General features: G+C 26.0%; 4 protein-coding genes across 4 annotated transcripts; all 4 read right to left on the bottom strand.

Moving 5' to 3' along the window:
* Positions 1 to 142: 142 nt before the first annotated feature.
* On the bottom strand, positions 143 to 2260 carry OCT59_020957 (uncharacterized protein; the record flags this gene model as incomplete). Its single annotated transcript, XM_066149521.1, has 3 exons — positions 143 to 401; positions 880 to 1079; positions 1160 to 2260. The coding sequence occupies 3 exons, from the start codon at positions 2258 to 2260 to the stop codon at positions 143 to 145; spliced, it is 1560 nt and encodes a 519-aa protein (XP_065990418.1).
* Positions 2261 to 5586: 3326 nt separating this feature from the next.
* On the bottom strand, positions 5587 to 5883 carry OCT59_020958 (uncharacterized protein; the record flags this gene model as incomplete). Its single annotated transcript, XM_066149523.1, has 1 exon — positions 5587 to 5883. One exon carries the CDS (start codon positions 5881 to 5883, stop codon positions 5587 to 5589), a length of 297 nt encoding a protein of 98 aa, XP_065990419.1.
* Positions 5884 to 9841: 3958 nt separating this feature from the next.
* Positions 9842 to 12001, bottom strand: OCT59_020959 (uncharacterized protein; the record flags this gene model as incomplete). The annotated part of the gene is made up of 5 exons (XM_066149524.1): positions 9842 to 9882; positions 9950 to 10247; positions 10551 to 10569; positions 10638 to 10837; positions 10907 to 12001. The coding sequence occupies 5 exons, from the start codon at positions 11999 to 12001 to the stop codon at positions 9842 to 9844; spliced, it is 1653 nt and encodes a 550-aa protein (XP_065990420.1).
* Positions 12002 to 18030: 6029 nt separating this feature from the next.
* On the bottom strand, positions 18031 to 20064 carry OCT59_020960 (uncharacterized protein; the record flags this gene model as incomplete). Its single annotated transcript, XM_066149525.1, has 8 exons — positions 18031 to 18077; positions 18158 to 18220; positions 18356 to 18409; positions 18519 to 18563; positions 18789 to 18830; positions 18903 to 19067; positions 19515 to 19701; positions 19768 to 20064. The coding sequence occupies 8 exons, from the start codon at positions 20062 to 20064 to the stop codon at positions 18031 to 18033; spliced, it is 900 nt and encodes a 299-aa protein (XP_065990421.1).
* Between the last annotated feature and the right edge of the window lie 2299 nt (positions 20065 to 22363).

Raw genomic sequence — 22363 nt, forward strand, 5'->3', positions numbered from 1 at the left:
TGGGATGGGATATGGGATGGGAGGGGAGGGGATGGGAGGGGATGGGAGGGGATTTTAAATGGGCGGCAAGTATACTCGTATTCTTTCGAGATATAATCTAAAAAAAAATATGTTTTTATTCATTATTAAATCATTCATATTTTTAAAAGATAGTACAGTAGCGACATTTATAATACGCACCTTGTGAACCTATCAAAGATGAATTAATAAATGGAATAAAGGAGTTCAATGATCTACTTATATAAAACGCTTTTGAATGAGGTTTCTCGGTAAATTCAGGACCGAGCTTCTTTAATTCTATTGATTTTAATCTTTTTACTTCAGCTTGATTAAAATTTTCATAATCTCCTTGTAAAAATGCCCACGCATAAGTAACTTCAAGAATTTCTTTTGCAGAAGGTCTTTTTAAAGGATCAGAATTCCAACATTTTTTCATTAAATTAGCATAACAAACAGGAGTATCATCTGTGATGTTGGGGGTTTTTCCATCAATAATTTTATAGATAAGTTCCGTATTATGTTCAATATTATCAAAAGGTTTGCAACCCGTCGTAAGTTCCCACATAATCATACCCATACTATATATATCAGAATTCTTTGAAAATGTAACGCCTTGGAATATTTCTGGTGCGATGTAAGGTATTACTCCGTATATTTCATTATTTAATGAAGTACTATTTGCAGGTTGTGATAATCCTAAATCGCCGATTTTCCACTTACTAGATGATTCAGTTTCTAACAACATATTTCCGCTGTGTAAGTCACGATGTATAAAATTTACCTCATGAATAGTATGAAGCCTGAAAATAAAATAAATTAATGTATATTTTAAATATAAAAGAAAATGATAATTACCATATTTAAAAGATGTATATTTACCCTGCCGAAATTTGCCACAAGATATAAAGCTTTTTATTCCAAATGATATCTTTAAAATTTTTTTGTAAATAATCATGTAAATTACCACCTGACGCATATTTCATTATTAACATATAATCTTTAGTTTCAGGTTCTCTCGTAATACCATGATAATTAATTATATGATCAAATTTGTTATAACATTGATAAAGTGACTTTATCTAAAGAAATGTATAGTTAGATTAATAAAAAACTGTAATATTTATATCAAAGTAAATGAATAAGTAATAACTTCATTTACCTCATTTAAAAAATATTTGTCCATATTTTGTGAGTTTAAAAACCTTTTTATAGCCACGGGTTTATTTTTTTCTCTAATGCTTAAAAAATCATCATATTGTGAACTAGCATCTAACCAAGTTGCTTTATAAATAATACCAAACCCTCCCTCAGCTATTTTTTTACAATTTGTAATTTGAGAATATGGTATCCATTCCATTATTGGTTTTGATAAAGCATTCTTAAGTTCATGTTTGATGTCATTATACTTATCCAACGGATTACTACAATTTTCATAATCTTTGCGAATATCACTTATACAATTAATAATTTGATCGTTATTATTAATATTTAATCTTGTAGAAACAAGAAATTCTTCTATATTTAAGTTTCCACTATTAATACTTGAAGTATCAATAGCTATGTATGTTGTTCTTTTACATTTCTTACATTGAGATTGATTTGTAATCCCGAAAATAATATTTGTTGTTAAACAATAACTGCATCCTGTGTAAATTATATAACAATGTAAACACCATTTTTGGCATTCGGGTTTAAATTCCAACACTTTATCGCACACGACGCATAGATCAGAAGCGTCCCACCATGGTAAATAAAGAATTGGAATAGGTACTTTAGTCAATGCTGATTCTATCCATCCAGAAGATATTAAATAACAAAAAGAGCATAACGTAAGTTTGATATTATATTTCGAACTTATCATCAATTTTTCGCATAAGTTGCAGTATTTTTCACACTCGATAATCTCACTATTAAAAGTGTCGTAGCGTATTAAAGAACATGTTGATGGAATTATTTGTTTAAAATACCATTTTTGTAAACTTGGCGTACCAAATTCTATATTTTTAATCGATTCATTTTCATATTTAATATTTGTACTTATTTGTATATCTAGGCACTTACTAGGATTATTATCAATAAACTTTTTTATACAATGTTCGCAATATTTTTGTTTGAAAAAAGGCGTTTCGGAATATTCAACGTTACAATTACTACATTTATTCTCATTATTAAAAGAAATAAAACAAATAGGTACGTGACTAGGTTTTAAATTTGGCGTAGGATCAAAAAACAGTTTATCACTGTCTGTATATTTCATCATTTTTTTTAAAAAAAAAACGAAAACGATTTTATAGTATTCAAGTCTTGATATACTAGTATGGTATATATATATAAAAAAAAATTTTTTTTAGATCGGAAAATGTAAATTTATTCCATATGGCGTTATGCGGAGTAAATATTAACCCGCGATTTCATTTAAGAAATCGTCAAAAAAAAGCACTGGTTGGCCGGAATTATGCGTGAACAGTGCGGTGGCAAATAATGTGTGTCGAATAAGTTTTACTCGTCCCTCAGATAAATATAATCAATGAAAACACTGAGGGATATGACGGATGTGACGGATGTGATGTTTTGTCAAATGATTTTTCGATGCATTAAATATTACTTAATGATGAATCTCAATTTTAATTTTTTTTTTGTTTAAAATCAATTTAACCTTATAAAAAAATTCGGCCTATATTCGGCCAAAATTAAAATTATTCGACCTAAATCAGTAATGATCTACTATTCGGTCTTGGCAAAATTTTTGCCGATTGGTCATACGTTTTTGAACAATGGCAAATCAGTAAACTATATTTTTTAGACTATTTCATCCCTTCCCGGTAATGATCCTTAATTTGCGTCAACTTTATACACACGATTTACTTGGACATATCGCAACGATGTGAAACCATATCTTGACCAAGTCTTTATTATAAGATCCACGATAACATTTCGACTTGGTCACGAGATGAAATTAAGTCTAAACGTCACATGTTTAATGAATTAAAATTTGTAACCTTATATATAAATCTATTCCGTGTTTTTATATTCCATGTTAATAGAAATTACGGATAAAATTTTTTATAAAATCGGAAGCCTGAACCTTGTTATCTAGATTAGTGGAATCGATAATCGAATCAAAATCGAATCTCATTTGTTGAAGAGAAAATATTGAAATTAAGCAAAAAAATTAATTTAGCATTACATCTAAAATTTAAGTGCATGATTTAAAATATTTTTAAAAAAATCTATAAAGATTCGATAATCGATTCCCATCCCTAATCCAGATTAAACCTTGGAACATTTTCATAGTGAAATAAATATGTCATTTTTAAATTTTAACTGGTAAAAAAAATAACTAGTTGATGCAAAACAATGAAAATTTTTCTATTGCAATATTAATTATAATTTACGTGATTTTCTGATTGCATTTTCTTTTAATTTATATTTGGTCTTAAAAGGTTCATTGTTACAGAATATAAGAGAATAAATCAAAATCTGCACTTTATGAATAAAGTAATAAATTTTTTTTCCATTTTTGTCAGTCTATAAAAAATTAAACAAGTATCTGCAATAAGATGTTGTGCGTCAGCTGTCGGTTGACAGCTGAAGTGGGGCTGGCCTAGAATGCCGGTCAGAACACTTAAGGCGTTATAATATTGGGCAACGAAACGAACGGTATCTGACACACAACATAAATAAGGCGCATGCGCAGCTCTGAAGATAAATTATTTTAAATTGCCTGAATTATTTATTTACATATAATTTTACGTAATAATAGTCTTATCATTCGATTGAAGGATAGAAAATGATTTGAGGAACCTGTATTTATGTTATATTGTTGATTCCATCTACAAATATAAATAAAGCAGACATAAAATAATCCCTACAAAAAATTTTATCAGTTATTTCTGTAAAAACTCCGTAAATGAGCCTTTCACGGATCCATTCACGGAAAATGTAAATAATTCGATAAATTCCGTGATACAAGGTTATTAATTCTGGAAATATGAGCCTTTTACGGAAAAAAGACGAAATATAAAAAACAGATTGACTTTTTTTACAGGGAATAATATATTATTTATTATTGTTTAACAAAATGTATGTATGTGGAAAAATTATGTTGTTTTTTTTTTAAAAAAGAATTCGAAATAGTTTATACGGATTAAGTTTTAGTTTGTAAAAAATATTTATTTATAAAATGAGAAAGAAAAAAGAAAACCGTTGCATATTTGATCATGCATGACAACTGTTCGATAATCAGTCCAAAAATGTTGTACAATTTCTGCCGTAGGTACCAATGCTATTATTGGTTGAAATTTCGTGGATTATTTTTATTTTTCAAAGGAATTCTATCAAAGAATTTTAGAATTCTATCAAATGCTTGCTTACGTGATCATGAATACGATTTGTTTTTATGTTGATCACTTGATGATCGGAATGTCGATCATCAAGTGATTTTGGCCAAAGTGATCGACATTCTGATCCCACATGCTTATAATTCATAGAAAAAGCACAGAGAAATTTTGAAGTTCACGGCAGTTCAGAAAAAATTTGAAAAGTTCGGTCATAAAATTATGGTTTCCAAACGTTTCACCAAATTATTTTGTATTACGTTGTAAGAATTATTGTAAAAGGAAAAATCTACATGACGTAAACTTAAACTTGACTTTACGTATTAGTAAATACAATGAAACATTTACGTAAAATATTAATTGTTTATTGATTTGATTTTTTTCTTAAAAAAAAAAAAGGATTTTCTTTCGTTTTTAGAAAACTTTCTAGCATATCTTGTGACGAAATTCAACGATAAGAAACTTTTTTCGAAGAAAAATAGAAAATTCTATATATTCATTCTTTCAGATGCTCCTTATAGTAATAATTAATCTAGCACTAGTTTGAAATTTTTCTGAAAAGAATTATGATGCGGCATAATCTGATGAAAATGACATCCACTGTAGGACAGTTCACAATGTGACTTGCATTAATAACTTCTTTTGTGTCGCTAAAACAATTATGTTAAATTATTGCAAATTTGTCTTTTCGGGTTCCTCTTTATTCATAAATTCATTAATTACGAAATTCTTTTATGAGAATACATTGTAAAAAAAATCATCGCCTATAAAGATAAAAACATAATCCTAATAAACATCTTTAATTTCAATTAGCAAAACTAAGTGTTAGTCGTCAGGATAATTTTCTCAGACGTTCATTTAATAATAAATCAATATAAAATTTGTTAAATAGTATGCTTACAAGAAGATACGTGTTAAATTCACGAGGATATATGAAAACAATGATGATCATGCGGAATAAATTATTGTAAATATTCAATTTTCACGTGTTAATAAAATGTACTAAAAAGGAAAATTATATGGAAGCATCTTCTTTTCGTTGATTTTTTAATTTTTATTAATAGCTGTACGCATGGAATTTTTAATAGTTAGAAAAATAGGGCTGACTTTTATTATCATATGGTTCTGTGCTTTATAATTTTAATAATACCTTTTTTGATTGATCGATTAAACGATTTTGGGGTTTTTAAAAAATTAACCTAACATGTACAGTATATCCAGATCAACTGATTTCTTGAAGAATAGTTTCTCACATGACATGATTTTTTAGGTTATCAGTTAGTTTACTATCAGGGTGTAAATTTAAAAAAATTTTCAATAAATCCTTGTATAATTCCTTTGGTAAAATTTTCTTATAAGGTAATACTACTTCAGAAAATTCTCTAGAAGTTATATTACTAAATTTAATAAAATGAATGAGTTGTCGTAAAGTATTCTTTAATACATTGAAATTTTCTTTTGAAAAGGTTGCAGGATTAGAAGGAAGTTCAAGATTCTGAGCAAGTCCCCATTTAATCACATATTTCCAAACTTGAATTTCGCTCATTTGAAGGTTATTATTTTGAACAATTGAAATTAAAAGTTTTTCCGGAATTGAATTGATTTAAGAATCTTATCTGGTCCCTTTGAAATTAAGTCAGTGCAATAATTTTGAAAGAATCATTTTCAAAACTTGTTTGATATACGAGATTAAAATTTTATTCCATCCAATTTTTATTATTTTTAATTATATAAAGTTGTAAATAACTGACTAATTCTTGAAGATTAGCTCATTACGGCAATCAAGATTTTAATAATATCTGAAGTGTCACATTCTTTATATTATAAAATAATAACCTTATTTAATGTATTACATACCTTAAAATTATTTGAAAAATTTCAGGTAAGATATTTGGTAATTTAATATGTACCAAAATTTCATCATTTTTCTTTTATTTGTTGACAAAATTCTTCGTAAATAATTAGAACGGTAGTTTAGAATGACCATGTGAGCACGGAATACTTTTACGTAAGGGTCATTGCCAACTTCGATAGTAATATAATAATATTCATCATCATCCAAAATTTTGAGTAAATTTTGTGATAATTTTGATAAAAAATTTATCATCATCCATTATAATTAATTTTTTTTTAAAAAAAAAAATAAAGAAATTCTATTTCTGCAGATCTGCCGCTGTGGGAACGAATTTTTTAGTCGTAAAAAAGTTTGAAATGGAACCTTATTTATTTAGGATTTTATGATGATCCATCCATAATCAGCAGAAGCAATGAGACTTTATATTACTGCGGATTTACGTGCCTTAGAATGAGAACGATTCGGGTCGGTTACTGAAAGTAATCAAAGAACTGAACGCGATATAATTAATTTTTAACCAAAAAATATACAAATGGCGGATCTATCAAATATTTAGTTTACGAAAGTAGGCATTCAACAGTTTTAATAATTGCACTGACGTGACTGGAAAGAGGACAGATAAAATATTAACGTTGTTATTTTATTTTCTTTGGTAGCCAGACTTAAACTAGAAGCAGTTCCTTCTATAGATAATGTCAGCCATAATTTATATGCTGACTGGCATTATTGTAATTCCGGCCCTGAAAATATACGTATGGGTCGTATGGTTAATATGTTAAATTTTCAATATCACTGAATTAAGGCGATCATTAGTATAAATTAACTCTTAATAAAAAAGTACTTTATTTTACTCATGTAAAATATGGTGATACCCAATCATTAAAATTGATTTTGTTTATTAAATTTCTATTTGAATTTTTTTTTCACTCCAAAAACAAAGTCAAGGAGAATTTGGTATTAACATTTATATTACATCTTTTTTAAGAACACATTGATGAGAGAAACTATAATAAAAAAATTTATTTTGCTTATTTTTGGACAAATTAAAAACACGGAATTTTACGTAATTAAATTTCGTCATGTATTACTTTCAAATTATTCATGAATGATAATTGTTTGCTTATACACCACAAGTATTTCACATTTGTTTATGCATATTTAATTCCTCCTAAAGAATTCGAATGGACGATGAGAAAAAATGCGATAAAGCTACTGATTTCAAAATCAAGCAAAAAAATAAAAATAAAGTAAAATTGAAGGAAATATAGAATATTCCATATAGAATATTCCTTTATTCTGAATTATTCATATATACTTTATAAAAATATTATCCATAATTTCTGTAAAAACTCCGTGAATATGATACATTTATGGAAATAACACGGAATAAAAAACATGGAACAAATTTTTTTATAAGGATGACGAATGACGATTTAAAATTTAAATTATTTATTGTGGCTGTATCATTAAAGGTTATTCGGTGAATTCTTATTTAGAAAGATTGATGTAAAAATATCAATCAGCTTAAAATAGAGTCTAGATCCGTTAATCCGGATACCAGATTTGAGTTTATCCGTTCAATCAATCTGAATAAACGGAGAATTTTCCGGATTTATCCGGATATCTGCAGAATGTCGAATCTATTTAAATATATGATTTTTAATTAATAATAAGAACAAAAAACACTTATATAAATCAGGTATGACATACCCACATATACCTCTGGTGATACAAAAGTGAACTTAGTATAAATTTTATTACCAAGAAAAAACTCTTCGATCAATTAATACACTCGTTTGAAAAAGAAATATAATACAAATAAAAAAAAATGAAATTAATGTTACTCCTTCCTCGGTTCTTCAAGAATGTCAATGAGAACGTAACCGTCGTAACCTTTTATTATCAGATGATTAAGCTCATGTGATGATTAACATGAAAACATTTTAGTAAGATAATGGATTTGTTTTTTTTCATAAAAAAATTAATTTTCGTTTTTTTTTTAAGTGAAAAACAGCTGATTTTTTTTTAATCAAAAAAAAATTAGACGCGTTTTTTATATTAAAAAAAATACATTACATTTAATAAAAACCTTTTTATCTATAAAAAAAAAAATGCTAATTGCATTTTTATATTAAAAAGATGCGTTTTGTTAACTATAATAATAAAATAACAACTTACAGTTTTTTAATATCAGTTGTCAGTTTTTTTAATATAGAGAACCAATTTTTATTTTTTTATTAAAAAATTTGCCGGGTTGTCTAATAGCCAAAATTAACGCCGATCCTAAAAAACGTCATTTATTACTTTAAACATTTCTTTATATCTTTTTTTTTTTTGATAATTTTTATAAAGAAAAACTTAGATTGGTGAATAGTTTAACCAATAAGTCAACGTGTGTATTAAAGGTGGAAATGTGGATAAATTGTTTTTTGGCCCATTTTTGTATTTCAGATTGGCAACGCAATTGCATCAATGAAAGAGCGATAATTTCAATCAAATCGTGTGGTTTGCATCACATGCATTTTTTTTTTTTAGCGTAGATATCGGATAAACTCTAGCTTAATAATATTTATTCATACACCATGCAGATGTCTTTTATCGCAGAAGATAATATAACTAATGATCGAGAACATTACATTACGACTAAATAAAAATACTAATTAATAATCATAATCGTCAAGACTTGAACAAAATATTTAGCCATCAGGTATTAGTGTGATTTTTTTTTATATTAACAGATGAATATTTTTTGTGTACTTTATTTGAGATATTTCAGATTTTAAATAATGTTTTTCCCGAGAATTTAGTTTTATTAGATCAATAAATAAATGTTCCTTTATAGTTCTTTATTTATTTATTTATTTTACAATTTGAAATAATTCGTATTCTTCTAAAACAAACTTGCAAATTCTAAAGTTCTACCACATTATCTTCATTTAGAATATTTGATTTGGAATCACGGCGATCATATATTATACCCATGAACGCAATAAAAGAAACTCGTTAATTATAACTGTGAAGTTCCTCTAATTTATTTCATATCTATAATCTATACAGTGATTACTGCTAAGTACTGTTAACAAATACATGCATAAAGATTACATAATGTTACATACAGTACATTAGGTACAAAGGCGATTATGCATTTTTTTTTTCTTGGCAAAATTACATTAAAATATTAATAAAATTTAATAAAATTTAATAAAACAAGCAAGTACCGAATTAAATTAACGTCCTTACCTAACAATAGAACCAACCGTTCTTAATAAATTAAAATTATGATTTTTGAGTTCTTTTAATTTGTAAAATATAATATAACCATTAAAAAACTTAGAAAAATTTTTAGTTGCATTTAAATACTAGGAACCTTAACAAGATGTCATATAATGTTTGGTGATTGATAACGGAATGTGGCGTTAATATTTATGAGAGTATCCAGAAAGGAAAACGCCGATAGAATATTTTACTTAAATAACGCCCAACTGCATTATAAACATAGCACAGTCCGGTTTGGTCCGATTGACATATTTGGATACTAATTATTTTAATTCATGATTCGTCGACCATATAAAAAACCACTTCAATTAAGATGCGTTGGTTATGATATATTTACGAAAAGGAGGTACTCATTTTATGTCACTGAATGAATTTATGAATTTATGTCAAAATCGTATTCTTTCGTGATATATACTAAAAATAATGGTCCATTTATTATTGATTTTAAATGATGTACGATAGTAATATACATAATACGCACCTGGTGTACTTATCAAAGATGAGCTATTAAATGAAATAAAGGAGTTCAATGATCTACTTGTATAAAATGCTTGTGAATGAGTTTTCTCGATAAAATCAGGACCGAGCTCCTTTAGTTCTATTGATTTTAATCTTTTTATTTCAGCTTGATTGAACTTTTCACAATCCTTTTGTAAAAATGTCCACGCATAAGTAATGTCAAGTATTTCTTTTGCAGAAGGTCTTTTTGAAGGATCAGAATTCCAACATTTACTCATTAAATTAGCATAACAATCAGGAGTATCATCTGTAATTTTAGGCTTTTTTCCATCAATAATTCTATAGATAAGTTCCGTATTATGTTCAATATTATCAAAAGGTTTGCAACCCGTCGTAAGTTCCCACATAATCATACCCATACTATATATATCAGAATTCTTTGAAAATGCTTTACCCTGAAATATTTCTGGTGCGATATAGGGTATTACTCCGTATATTTCATTATTTAATGAAGTACTATTGGCAGGTTGTGATAATCCTAAATCACCAATTTTCCACTTTCCAGATGATTCAGTTTCTAACAATATATTTCCACTGTGAAAATCTCGATGTATAAAATTTACCTCATGAATAGTATGAAGTCTAAGAAAAAAAAAATTAAAAATATGTAAGAAAATAATATAGCTATATTATAAAAATTGTATATTCACCCAGCTGAAATTTGCCATAATATATAAAGCTTATTATTCCAAGTAACATCCTTAAAATTTTTTTTTAAGTAATCATGTAAATTACCACCGTACGCATATTTCATTATTAACATATAATCATTCGTTTTAAGATCTCTTGTAATACCATAATATCTAATTATATGGTCAAATTTATTATAGCACTGGTAAAGTGATTTTAGCTAAAGAAACCTTTATAGTTAGATCAATCAAAATGCGTAATATTATCGAAGTAAAGGAATAAATAATACCTCATCTAGAAAATATTTGTCCATATCTTTTGAGTTTAAAAACCTTTTTATAGCCACGGTTTTATCTTTTTCTCTAATGCTTAAAAAATCATCATATCGAGAGCTAGCATCTAACCAAATTGCTTTATAAATAATACCAAACCCTCCTTCAGCTATTTTTTCACAATTTGTAATTTGAGAATATGGTATCCATTCCATTATTGGTTTTGATAAAGCATTCTTAAGATCACGTTTGATGTCACTATACTTATCCAACGGATTACAATTTTCATAATCTTTGTTAACATTATTTATGCAGTCAATAATCTGATCGTTATTATTAATATTTAATCTTGTAGAAACAAGAAATTCTTCTATATATAAGTTTCCGCTATTAATACTTGAAGTATCAATAGCTATGCATGTTATTCTTTTACATTTCTTACATTGAGATTGGTTTGTAATTCCAAAAATAATATTGGTTGTTAAACAATATCTACATCCTGTGTAAATTATATAGCAGTGTAAACACCATCTTTGACATTCAGGTATAAATTTTAACACTTTATCACATAAAATACATCTTTCGACAGCATCCCACCATGGTAAATAAAGAATTGGAATAAGTACTTTGGTCAACGCTGATTTTATCCACCCAGAAGATATTAAATAACAAGAACTACATAACGTAAGTTTGATATTATATTTCGAACTTATCATCAATTTTTCACATAAGTTACAGTTTTTTTCGCACTCAATTATCTCGCTATTAAAGGAATCGTAATTTAGTAAAGAATATGTCGATGGAATTATTTGTTTAAAATACCATTTTTGTCTACTTAACGTACTAAGTTCTACATTTTTAGTCGCTTTACGTTTATTATTTGTATTTATTTGTACTATATCAAAGTACTCAATAGGTTTATTAGTAAACTTTTTCATACAAATTTTGCAATATTTTTGTTTAAAATAAAATGTCTCAGAATATTCAAAGTTACAATTATTACATATGTTCTCATTATTAAAAGGAATGAAAAAAATAGGTCCGCGATCAGATTTTAATCTTGGCGTAGGATTAAATGAATCAGATGATTTATCATCATCTGTAGATTTCATTTTTTTTTTAAAAAAAAAAAAGAAAGAAACGAAACGGTTTTATAGCATTTTAAAACGGATATTCCGAATGCGGTTGAGAAAAGAGATTCAATCAGTATAATTTAAAAATTTTTTTTTATATATCAATATTAATACATATATGGTAAAAAAAATCAGGCAACCCTAGAAATCTAAACTTTAAACTGGTATAAAAGTAAATATTTGATTATTTCTAAATTAAAATTTATATATGTGTTTATTATATGTATATACTACATAATGCACTAATTCCATCTTTTTTCCGTAAAAGGCTGAATTAATAACCTTGTATAACGGCCAAATTGTTTACATTTTCCGTGAATAGCATTTTTACGGAGTTTTTATAGAAATAACGGATAAAATTTTTATATGGATGATTAAAAATTTTTTTTCTTCGCAATAAAATAAGAAAAATCAATTTTTTTGTTAAAATAAAGAAATTTTTATTAAAATGATTTGCATACATTATGTGCATTGATTTATTAGTAACAAAGAAACTTTTTTAACCAAATATGTAGTTATGTAGTTATACAATCAGAAAATCACGTACCTTATTATTAAAATTGTAGAAAAAACGGGTCAATTTTTTTTACAGGTAGGGCATAAACTTGTTCGTTCTTTATGGCATTTATGGCAAATAAAAAATTATTTAGTTATATTGTCATTTTTGGAATATTGTTTCCAAATCGGTTATTCATTTACCGACCATATATTAACAAATTAGTCAATAAATTGTACTAATTTACTAAAAAAGATAAAATTTTTTGATCGGTCTTATTAGACAAATCGGTCGATTGAAGAGTGAAAAATAATAGAAAATAATTTGAGGAACCTGTTTCTTATTGTAAAAAAAAAAATGATTTCATCCACAAATATAAACAAATCAGCTGCAAATAAAAAATAATACAGTATTGTTTAACAAAATGTATTTTTTCAAACCCTATAAAAAATTTTTCAGGAAAAATGATCACGTGTCTGAGTTTCTTCGGAATAAAAACTAGAAAAATGATCATTTATTCAGAATTTTTTTATAGGAAAAGTATATGAAATTCTTTTTTTTTTTTAAAAAAAAAAAAAAAAAAAAAAGATTTTATTGTGGCTATTAATTTCAAAGTAGTCCAGAATAATAGGATTAAAGTTATTTTGTTTTATAAAATGATCGCATAATAGAGAAAATTGATATTGTTCGATACAAAATTCAAGGTGTTGTACAGTTTCTGTTTGGCAAAAACTGAACATTTATTTAAAGAATTCTTTGATAGATTTCTCTTCATGGGCAAAAAAAAAAAATATTTTTATTTATCATGAGGAATTCTTATTAAGAATTCTAGATTAACTTTGATCCTCATTCCATCGAAGATTTCGCTCGGACAAAAATGGCGAGATTTTGGGTAATCATGTGTAGATCCTTTAATTCATTTATCGTATGTAAATTAATAAGCCGGTTACTTCATTCCTTTCATATTTTTTTTCAATCCGTTTGTCAGAATATACATACATATACTGTATGTACTGTATATAGAGTTTCGTCATAAATTTAAATTTTATTTACATGACACCTTAACTTGTACGATCGTACTAAATAAATGTAAACTTTGACAAACAAGATGATATTAAATTTTGGAGAAAACGTTTATTTATGTTAAATTTTTAAAACCATATACTATATACGTATTTTTGTAATGAAAAATAATAAATGAGTAAATAATCATGAGATAAATTTTTTTTTTTTCACTTTTTTCTTAAAATACTGTTAGAATTTTTTAACAAAAATTATAAAACGCGCAATGGCGCTCAACGTCATGCATAGTTACATGATTTAACTTTTTATTCTATATTATTAGTAGATTAGCTACTAAGTTGATTCTATTAATATAATAATTATATACCGCTTTGCATTATTTAATTCTGCAGCATATACTTCACATATAAGTTTTTCAATTTTTTTTTATTTTAACAATATTTGCAATATATAAAAAATTAGTATGGATTAAATCTTTTTTTTTTTTTTGACCATTTCGAGGGTAACTTTGTTTAGTTTAGACCATAGTTTTTGAGAAATCGCACACTATGGCGGCGTTGATCGCCAGTGGTGTGATTTAGTAAAGTTGATTTTTAAAATGAAAATTTTTCCAAGATAAATGTTACACCGACTAGTATAATTTGTCAAATCTTTGTTCGGTATTATGATAACGTCAGCCAGTACCTAATGGCAATAAAATTTCAGTGGGAATTATTGTAAAAGGAAAAATCTCAACCTTTTACGTATTAGTAAAATACAATTTAACGTTCATCTTATTATTTTTTCTTCGTTTTTGAGTTTTGTGACGGTTCACTTAATTTATAGTTCATTAATTAATCATTATTTGATTTTTTTTTTCCTAAAACAAAGATTTTCTTTCGTTTTTTTAGTTCACGATGATGAAATTCAACAATAAGAAACTCTTTTTTCGAATGAAAAATTCTATACATTCATATTGACAAGAATTTCATCAAAAATATTGACGCGGTTATTAATTAATAATCTGATAAAAAATGACATTCACTCTAGGAAAGTTTACAATGTGACTTATATTAATAACTCCTTTTATGTTCGCTAAAACAATTATTATCAATTAGTCTTTTTGGGTTCATAAATTCATACAAAATTCTCTTCCGAGTACATTGTAAAAAAATCAACATATAAAAATAAATTAACATTATCTTAATATCTTCAGACGATCATTTATTTAATGAAATTTGTTAAATAGTAAATTCACATGAAAATAATGATAGTCATGCGGAATTTTTATAATATTGTAAATAATAAATACTAAACATTTGATGACATAACGTCAAAGCCGATATTTAGAAATTAAAAAGGCGAATTATATCTTTTCTCCGTCGAAATATATAAGGGTAAGGTGATTTTTGTACAGTAGCTGTATGAAGGGAATTTTTTTAATATTTGTCCGAGTTCATTATCGCATGATCTTCCATTAGCAGTTGGTCTTTATTTTTACGGTAATATCTCAGTTGTACTGTCTTTTTTCGAAAAATTACAAATTTACCATGAATAGATTCTAAGACATTTGATTGTTCAAATACTTCATTAAAATTAATATTAATTAAATGAACATGACCGATTAATTTAAACTATTTTGGAGTTTTTTAAAAAATTAACCCAACAAGTACAGTATATCCGAATCATCCGGGATATCATGAAAAAATAGTTTCCCATATGATAAAATCATTCATATGCCTTAATTTACCTGAGCATAATTATATGAAATAGTAATATTGACTCCAAAAATTTTCTCTTATTCAAATGATTCAACGCAGAATTCATTTAATCGCATGTTGTGTTTTTCACTTTTGCATGTCTTTTATCATTTTATTTAATCGTTCTTTAAAACAAGTATTTTGTAGCACACTAATATTTCCTAGTTAAGTTAATTTCATAAAATGTCTCAATAAAGCATAATTTGTGCACAATTAGTTATGTGTCACAGAAACTATTTGCACAAAATCTACGCATATTTCAACATGATAACATCTTATTCCCCACACCTATTATGCGACTTTTGCATTAATAAAATTATATAAGCATTTACTTTATACATCAAATTTTTTTGAACCAGTTTGATAAATACAGCAAATTTCTTATGTTGTGATAATTGTCCGGGTTCCTTAAAATAGTCAATTTGTGATACGCTAAATTATGTGTCACATAATAAGTGCTGCAGAAACACATACTTGATGAAAAGCAAAACGATGCGCAAATAAATAAATAATAATGACGATTTTCTCACACTAAAAAATTTAATAATAAGGTATATTTCCTTCTAACAGTCTTAAAATGTTGGTTCGTCCTAATATCTACAAATAATGACCTAATGAATGTAAATATAATTGGCTGATATTTCTTTATCTCTATCATTATCAATCTATAAAAGCTAAATATGGTTTTTCTCAAATTATTAAGATTTAACTCAGGGGCGAAAGTTAATTGAAAGCATCTGTGATGGACCAATGAAATACAGTATGTTGTAAGAAATAAATTGATTGCGTGTGATACTCAATATATAATAAACTCACGTAGTAGAGTTCACTTATTAATAATTACCGTATATATTCCATTACATAGATGAATTATTTATTTATTTTGATTTACCGTTAAACTGTCAACAAACAGCAAATAATAATAATTTTCTTTATAATTGTTTAACATAAATGTATTTTTTTTTTAACATATATGGAATAAAGTTATATTCAAATTTTAAAAATAGAGTAACTTAAAAAACTTGTATTTCTATGATTCGAAGCTATAAATATTATAGTATACGATTGACAAAAATAATAACGATAAAAAAAATTTATCTAACAAAGATATAATAGGATTAAACAAATAATAGATTTTTTTCTTCATAGAAGGACGAGAAAATTTTTATTTTTATTTTATTTTTCGCAAGAAATAATTTAACAACCTTACACAATCGTCTGATCTCATCATGTGATTTTCTTAATCCCACGGAAAAAAAATTTAAATAAATATAATTTTTGCAAACCATAATTTTTGATTTAGATTTATCCGAAAATTCCAGTAAATCATGTGAACCAAATACTTTCATAATATTGGCGTTGATTTTTAATCTCGGTTGTTAAATATTTTTTTTTATTTTTTTCTATGTATATGAATCTTTGATGTATCATCAGCGCTAAAGGAGATATTTTCTTAATTAAAATAATATCGTTTGGGCAAAAAGCAATTTATTTCACGCAAGAGAACTTGGTAACATTCAATACTTAACGATGAACGTCACATGATTATAAGGTCTGTTAATTTATAATATCATATCTGTATCTGGAAGAAAGGTTGCGCTTTATATTCTATTTATAGTATTTATAGTTATATAGTTACCTATAGTTTGTACTGGAATTGTGTACTTACAAGATATAAAAATATCTAGATCTGGCAGTATTAACCTTTCGAATTTTACCACTTGAAAGACGAAACTTTCGATTTTTGGATTTTTGGTTTCGCTCACAAAATTATTCTTTATTATTATAACCCATTTATAGTAGTAAAATTACCGTACCTAGAAAGTGATAACTTTCATTCTTTTCGGTGTGCAACCAGATTTTAAGTTCATTTCATATACAATTCTTAATAGTTTAATAGTATCTCTTGAAATTATTCACGATATTGATATTAAATATTATAATTTAACCTCACATGCGACTAAATTTGCGCGTTTGTGGCTGATAATACTACAATGTAATAGTTGATAATAAATTTTTACTAATGCCATTCCAAAATTTATTTAAAATTTTAGACGATAAAGAAAATATTACGATGCTACAATTGAAGTTGTTAATAATCTTTACGTAAAAAGATTTCTACTTTCATATAAATTCTTTATATTTCAATATTTTCTTTTGATCTTAAAGGTATGTTATCTGATATTAAAAACTTATTTATGTTTATACTCCGTTATTTCAGTTTTTTCTCAATGATGTTATGATGAAATTTCTAAATATTTATTCTTTCGGAAGCCTTTTTATGGTAATAATTAAATTAGCAGTTCATCTTTAAAGATGTTTTTTAATGAACTTTGCAATAAATAAGAGTTTTCTAGTTATGGTAATCAACCAGTATTTTATCTCATTAAGAAAGTTAGAATGTGACTTGTATTGATAATTCCCTTTTTATTCGCAAAAACAATGTTAATACAAATTAATCTTTTTTGGATTCTTATTTAGTCATTAAATTCAATAATTGTAAAATTCTTTTCTGAATATACTGTACAAGCAATATAAAAATTATGTTAATCCAAGCGACAGGAAGATTCATAAATTATTGAGCTTGTTAATAATATTTTTACAAGATACGAGTAAAATCCAAATAAAAAGATGTTCTCATCCTATAAAATTTTTAAAAATATGAAAAAAAATGGTGGTCACGCAGAAATTTCGCTTGTGTTAATTTTCGCGTACATAATATCAAAAGAAAGCGTCACAACACTAGAATATTAAATGAGATCGTTAATATCAATATCAAATTCCTTGGTAATATATTCTATATTATTTTATAAATTGAAAAAAAAATTAAATATTATTTAATTATTATATAAAGCATAACATACAGTATTTACTTACCATTATTTTGAGGTTGATTCAAATCTATATTAATATCTAATTCAATTTCTTTCGTAAAATAACCTTAAAGAAGAATATAAACATTAATATTATTATTTTCGTGGAAAGTTTTCAATTATTAATTAAATTTTTTATTGAAAATTCTAAATTTAGGAAATTTACAAAAACAAATCAAAAAAAAAAAGGGTAATCACTTACCAGAGTTTTTATTTTCGAAATTTTCCAATAATCTTCTCTTTTTAATACTTTGATCTAAATTTTTTATTAAAAAAATAAATAAAATAAAAATTTGTAAGCAAAACTTTATTATTTATTGTGGTTAAAAAAATTAGTTTTATTAAATAAAATTTAATTTTCATACCATTATTACTGTCTTCAACCGAATCTTCATCAAACTTTCTTTTACCTTTAATAATAATGATGATATTAATGATAATACAAATATGAGTAAATTTATTCATCGCACGTGCGATGCATCGCCACTTTCCTTTTTTGTAAATTATTTATGTTGATCAACCTGCTTATACATCGCCACCCCCTTAAAATGGCAATGATAAACATAAAAATTTGCATCGCACGTGCGATAAATAAATTATTTCTACAAATAATACATTAAAAACCGAATAATTACCAGTAGATGCCTTGCTATTTTTCTGATAATAATAAAATGGATCTAAATAATTATTAGAAATAAGTTAGAATTTCCTTACAACGAAGCAGCCTTCAGTAAAATAAAATTCTTTACCGATAGATTTACTTCTTGACGTTGCAGATTTAATCATGTGACTTAAAGGTCTACTCTTATAAATAGCTCCTGGATTATTCATTGTTACAGGTCCAATATCTGATGATTTTATGACTTTAATATTATCATGTTTATTACTTTTATTACCACTGTTCATATTATCAACTATAGTGTATATGGCTTCAACTGTTGGTCTTTTATTTGGATCAGAATGCCAGCATTCTTTCATTAATTCAATATATCCTTTAGGTGCATTTGTAACAATTGGTGGTCGTAAACCATCACATATTTTTATTATAAGCTCTAAATCATGAATTTCATCCCAAAAGGGTCTTCTACCAGTCATAAGCTCCCACATAATCATTCCAAAACTATATATATCTGAAGCTTCAGTATATTCATGTCCTTGAAAAATTTCTGGTGCCATATAAGGAATAATACCATATTTCTCATTATTATTATCTGTACATTCAGTTGCAGATTTACTTATTCCCAAATCACCAATATACGCAAATTTTTTATTAATAAAGATATTTCCACTATGTAAATCTCTGTGAATAATACCCACGTAATGAATAGAATAAAGTTCAATCATTATACACCATAGTTTACCCACCTTTGTTTTCCAACTAATATTATAAAAGTCATTACTCAAATAATGCATCAAATCACCTAATTCATAATATTGCATAATAAGCATAGTATCTTTGGTAATAGGATCTTGAGTAATTCCAAAATATACACTATTGAAACCTCCTCCAACGATATCATCTGTATAAATCTTATAAAATACCTTGAGCTAAATAAAGAAAGTGTTAATTTATCATCATTAGATTGAAAGATTTAAATATTGCATATACTGTACCTCATTCAGTTCCTTGGATGTAACGTTTTTAGAATTGTTAAGCTTTTTGAGGACAACCGTATAATTATTGTCACGAGTAATATTCCAATCATTACATTTAATCTCATGCCAATTATTGATTGGACCATCAACCCAAATAGCTTTATAAATTTTACTAAATCCCCCTTCTGCAATAAATTCTATATTTTTGAATTGATCGTGAGGAACAAACTCCAATTTGCCTCCTGATTTATCTTTATTAATTTGTGTGTATGTGATAAGATCATCAATAACTTTATTTCCACTTGATTTAAGCATTGTCTTTACATTGTAACACACGCGACAAATCTGGTGACTTTTGTCTAAAATTCTTCCAATTCTTTTATTACATCCATTACATTTCTTATATTTAAATAATTTTTTTTTTACCTGTGGTTTGTTTTGGCTGACTTAAAAACATGTCGTTTGACAATGAAAAGTCAATTTTATGTTTGTAATTAATTGATGATTCCATTATCTCAATTTTTTCTCAAAAAAAAAAAAAAAAAAAAATTTGTGTGTAATCTTCAAAAAAAATTTTTAGTATATATACAGTATATAAATATTTTGTCACAATAAATTTAACAATAAGGAATTTTTTGGGCTTTCTAGTCTAGTACTGAACTCCGGATCTATTTTATAAATTTGTATGTTCTTTTACTTCTTTATCATATAAATAATAATAAAGTATTTCTTTAGTTTTACCAAAAAAAAAAAAAAAAAAAAAATAAGGAATTTTTTTTCCGAACTCTCATGAAAAATTTCCATACGCACATTCTTTGCAGATTGATAATCAATCTAGAACTTTTAGAAATTTCGATAAGAATAAAAGAATTCTATAGAAGCGGTGATCAATTAGTCTTTGCAGAAATGTACGTGAGGACCTCACGTGAGTCAGATCAAAATAATATGGCGCAGTTGTAGTAGGTCGGTTATTCTTATTCTTATTTTTATTTTAAGGTATAAACAAGAATGTCACAATAAAATTTTAGGTACAGTATCTTTAAAATACAACGAGAAAAGGTAATTAAACTATTATTATCGTAAAACCTTTGAAAACTCTGGAATCGCCAGCCCGTTATTCTTAAGTATATCGAATTAAGAGAAATAGAAAAAAGAAAAAGATTCGGCTGTCGGATATCCTTGTATTATCCATAAAAACCTTTATTAATATAAAAAATAATGGTCATGTAGGAATTCCTTTTTCACAATTAAATTAATTAAATTATAAACTTTCTCGTATTCAAATTTACGTTTCAAAGATTAGATTGTTAATTAAATAGTAATATTTTTTGGTCTTTTACTATTTTTACAAATTAGTCATTGTAAGTTTTTACAATAGAAAGAAGTCAAATAATTTACACAACCTTCGGAATTTGATTTAGGAAATGATATACTTTCAATACAGTAAGTCATCAAATTTTGACAAAATAATACGAATACCCTAGATGTCTTTAAAATACTGGCTTCTGGCAAAGAACGATGAGAATAATAAACCGACTGTAAAAGTTATTTTAATAATAAAGATGGAGGAATTTCTCAGAGCTAAACAACAAATGCAACAAATGTTGATTAGACTTGAGCAAGCAAAGTTTTATGGGATACCTTAAATTATTTATTGAATCCTCAAAATTTAGCATAAGTTAGCTAGTATCCTTCATTCTAAAATGTTAAGATTAAAAAAGTTGTTGCGATAATAAAGTAAATATAAACATAATCCTCAATTATGATCTTGTCGTTATCTTGTCATATACAAGTCACGTGATAGAAACGAGTGGGAAGTAGATTACACCCGGGTCGATGACGAATTTTTTTCCTTGTGGAGGACTTCATTTTAGATCTTCATTATACGATTTTAAATAATTACGTAACTTCAAATACTTACTTTGCTTGTCCGTTAATATTAAATAAGATTTTTATCAAAGCTTTACCTTCTATATTTTTAATTATAACTTGATTATTTGAAACTTTGCTTCATATGTAATTTACAATTATTATTAGTGCTATAGTTTATTTAAAATCAGTTTGATTATTAAAATCTTATGGAAGCTACAGGTTTCTTTAGAATAATATGATTTCTTTTAAATTACGAAAAATTTTAAATTAAAATTTAAAATGTGCCAAAAAAAAAAAAATTAATACTGTACTTTAATTTAAACGATAAAATTTGAGAATTATCCAATATTTCTGGCTTGATTAATAATTAGTAAATAATTAAGTTCGTCAAACTATACACGATTTTCATTATGCAAAATTCCTTTTTTAACAAAAAAAAATAAACCGATTCATGAGTAATTGCGTCAAATAAATTGATAATTTATATTTTTACAAGTCATTATCTTAGTTTAACGTATGTAATGTATACACTATTATTCATTAAGAAATATGATTCGAAAATAATTTCGTTATTTAATTTTAATCTTGCATCATTACTTTTAGCTGAATCATTTCTATATTTTTTAACGTTTTTGTAAAAACAAATCATCATCACATCGAAATTTTGTTATTACTGCGCTCGCTCTTCAATAACTTCTCATAAAATACAATGTATTTCTCTTAAAGACATCATATTTAATAA

The sequence above is a fragment of the Rhizophagus irregularis genome, chromosome 3 (assembly GCF_026210795.1).
Source record: "Rhizophagus irregularis chromosome 3, complete sequence".
In the NCBI taxonomy this organism is placed as follows: Eukaryota; Fungi; Glomeromycota; class Glomeromycetes; order Glomerales; family Glomeraceae; genus Rhizophagus; species Rhizophagus irregularis.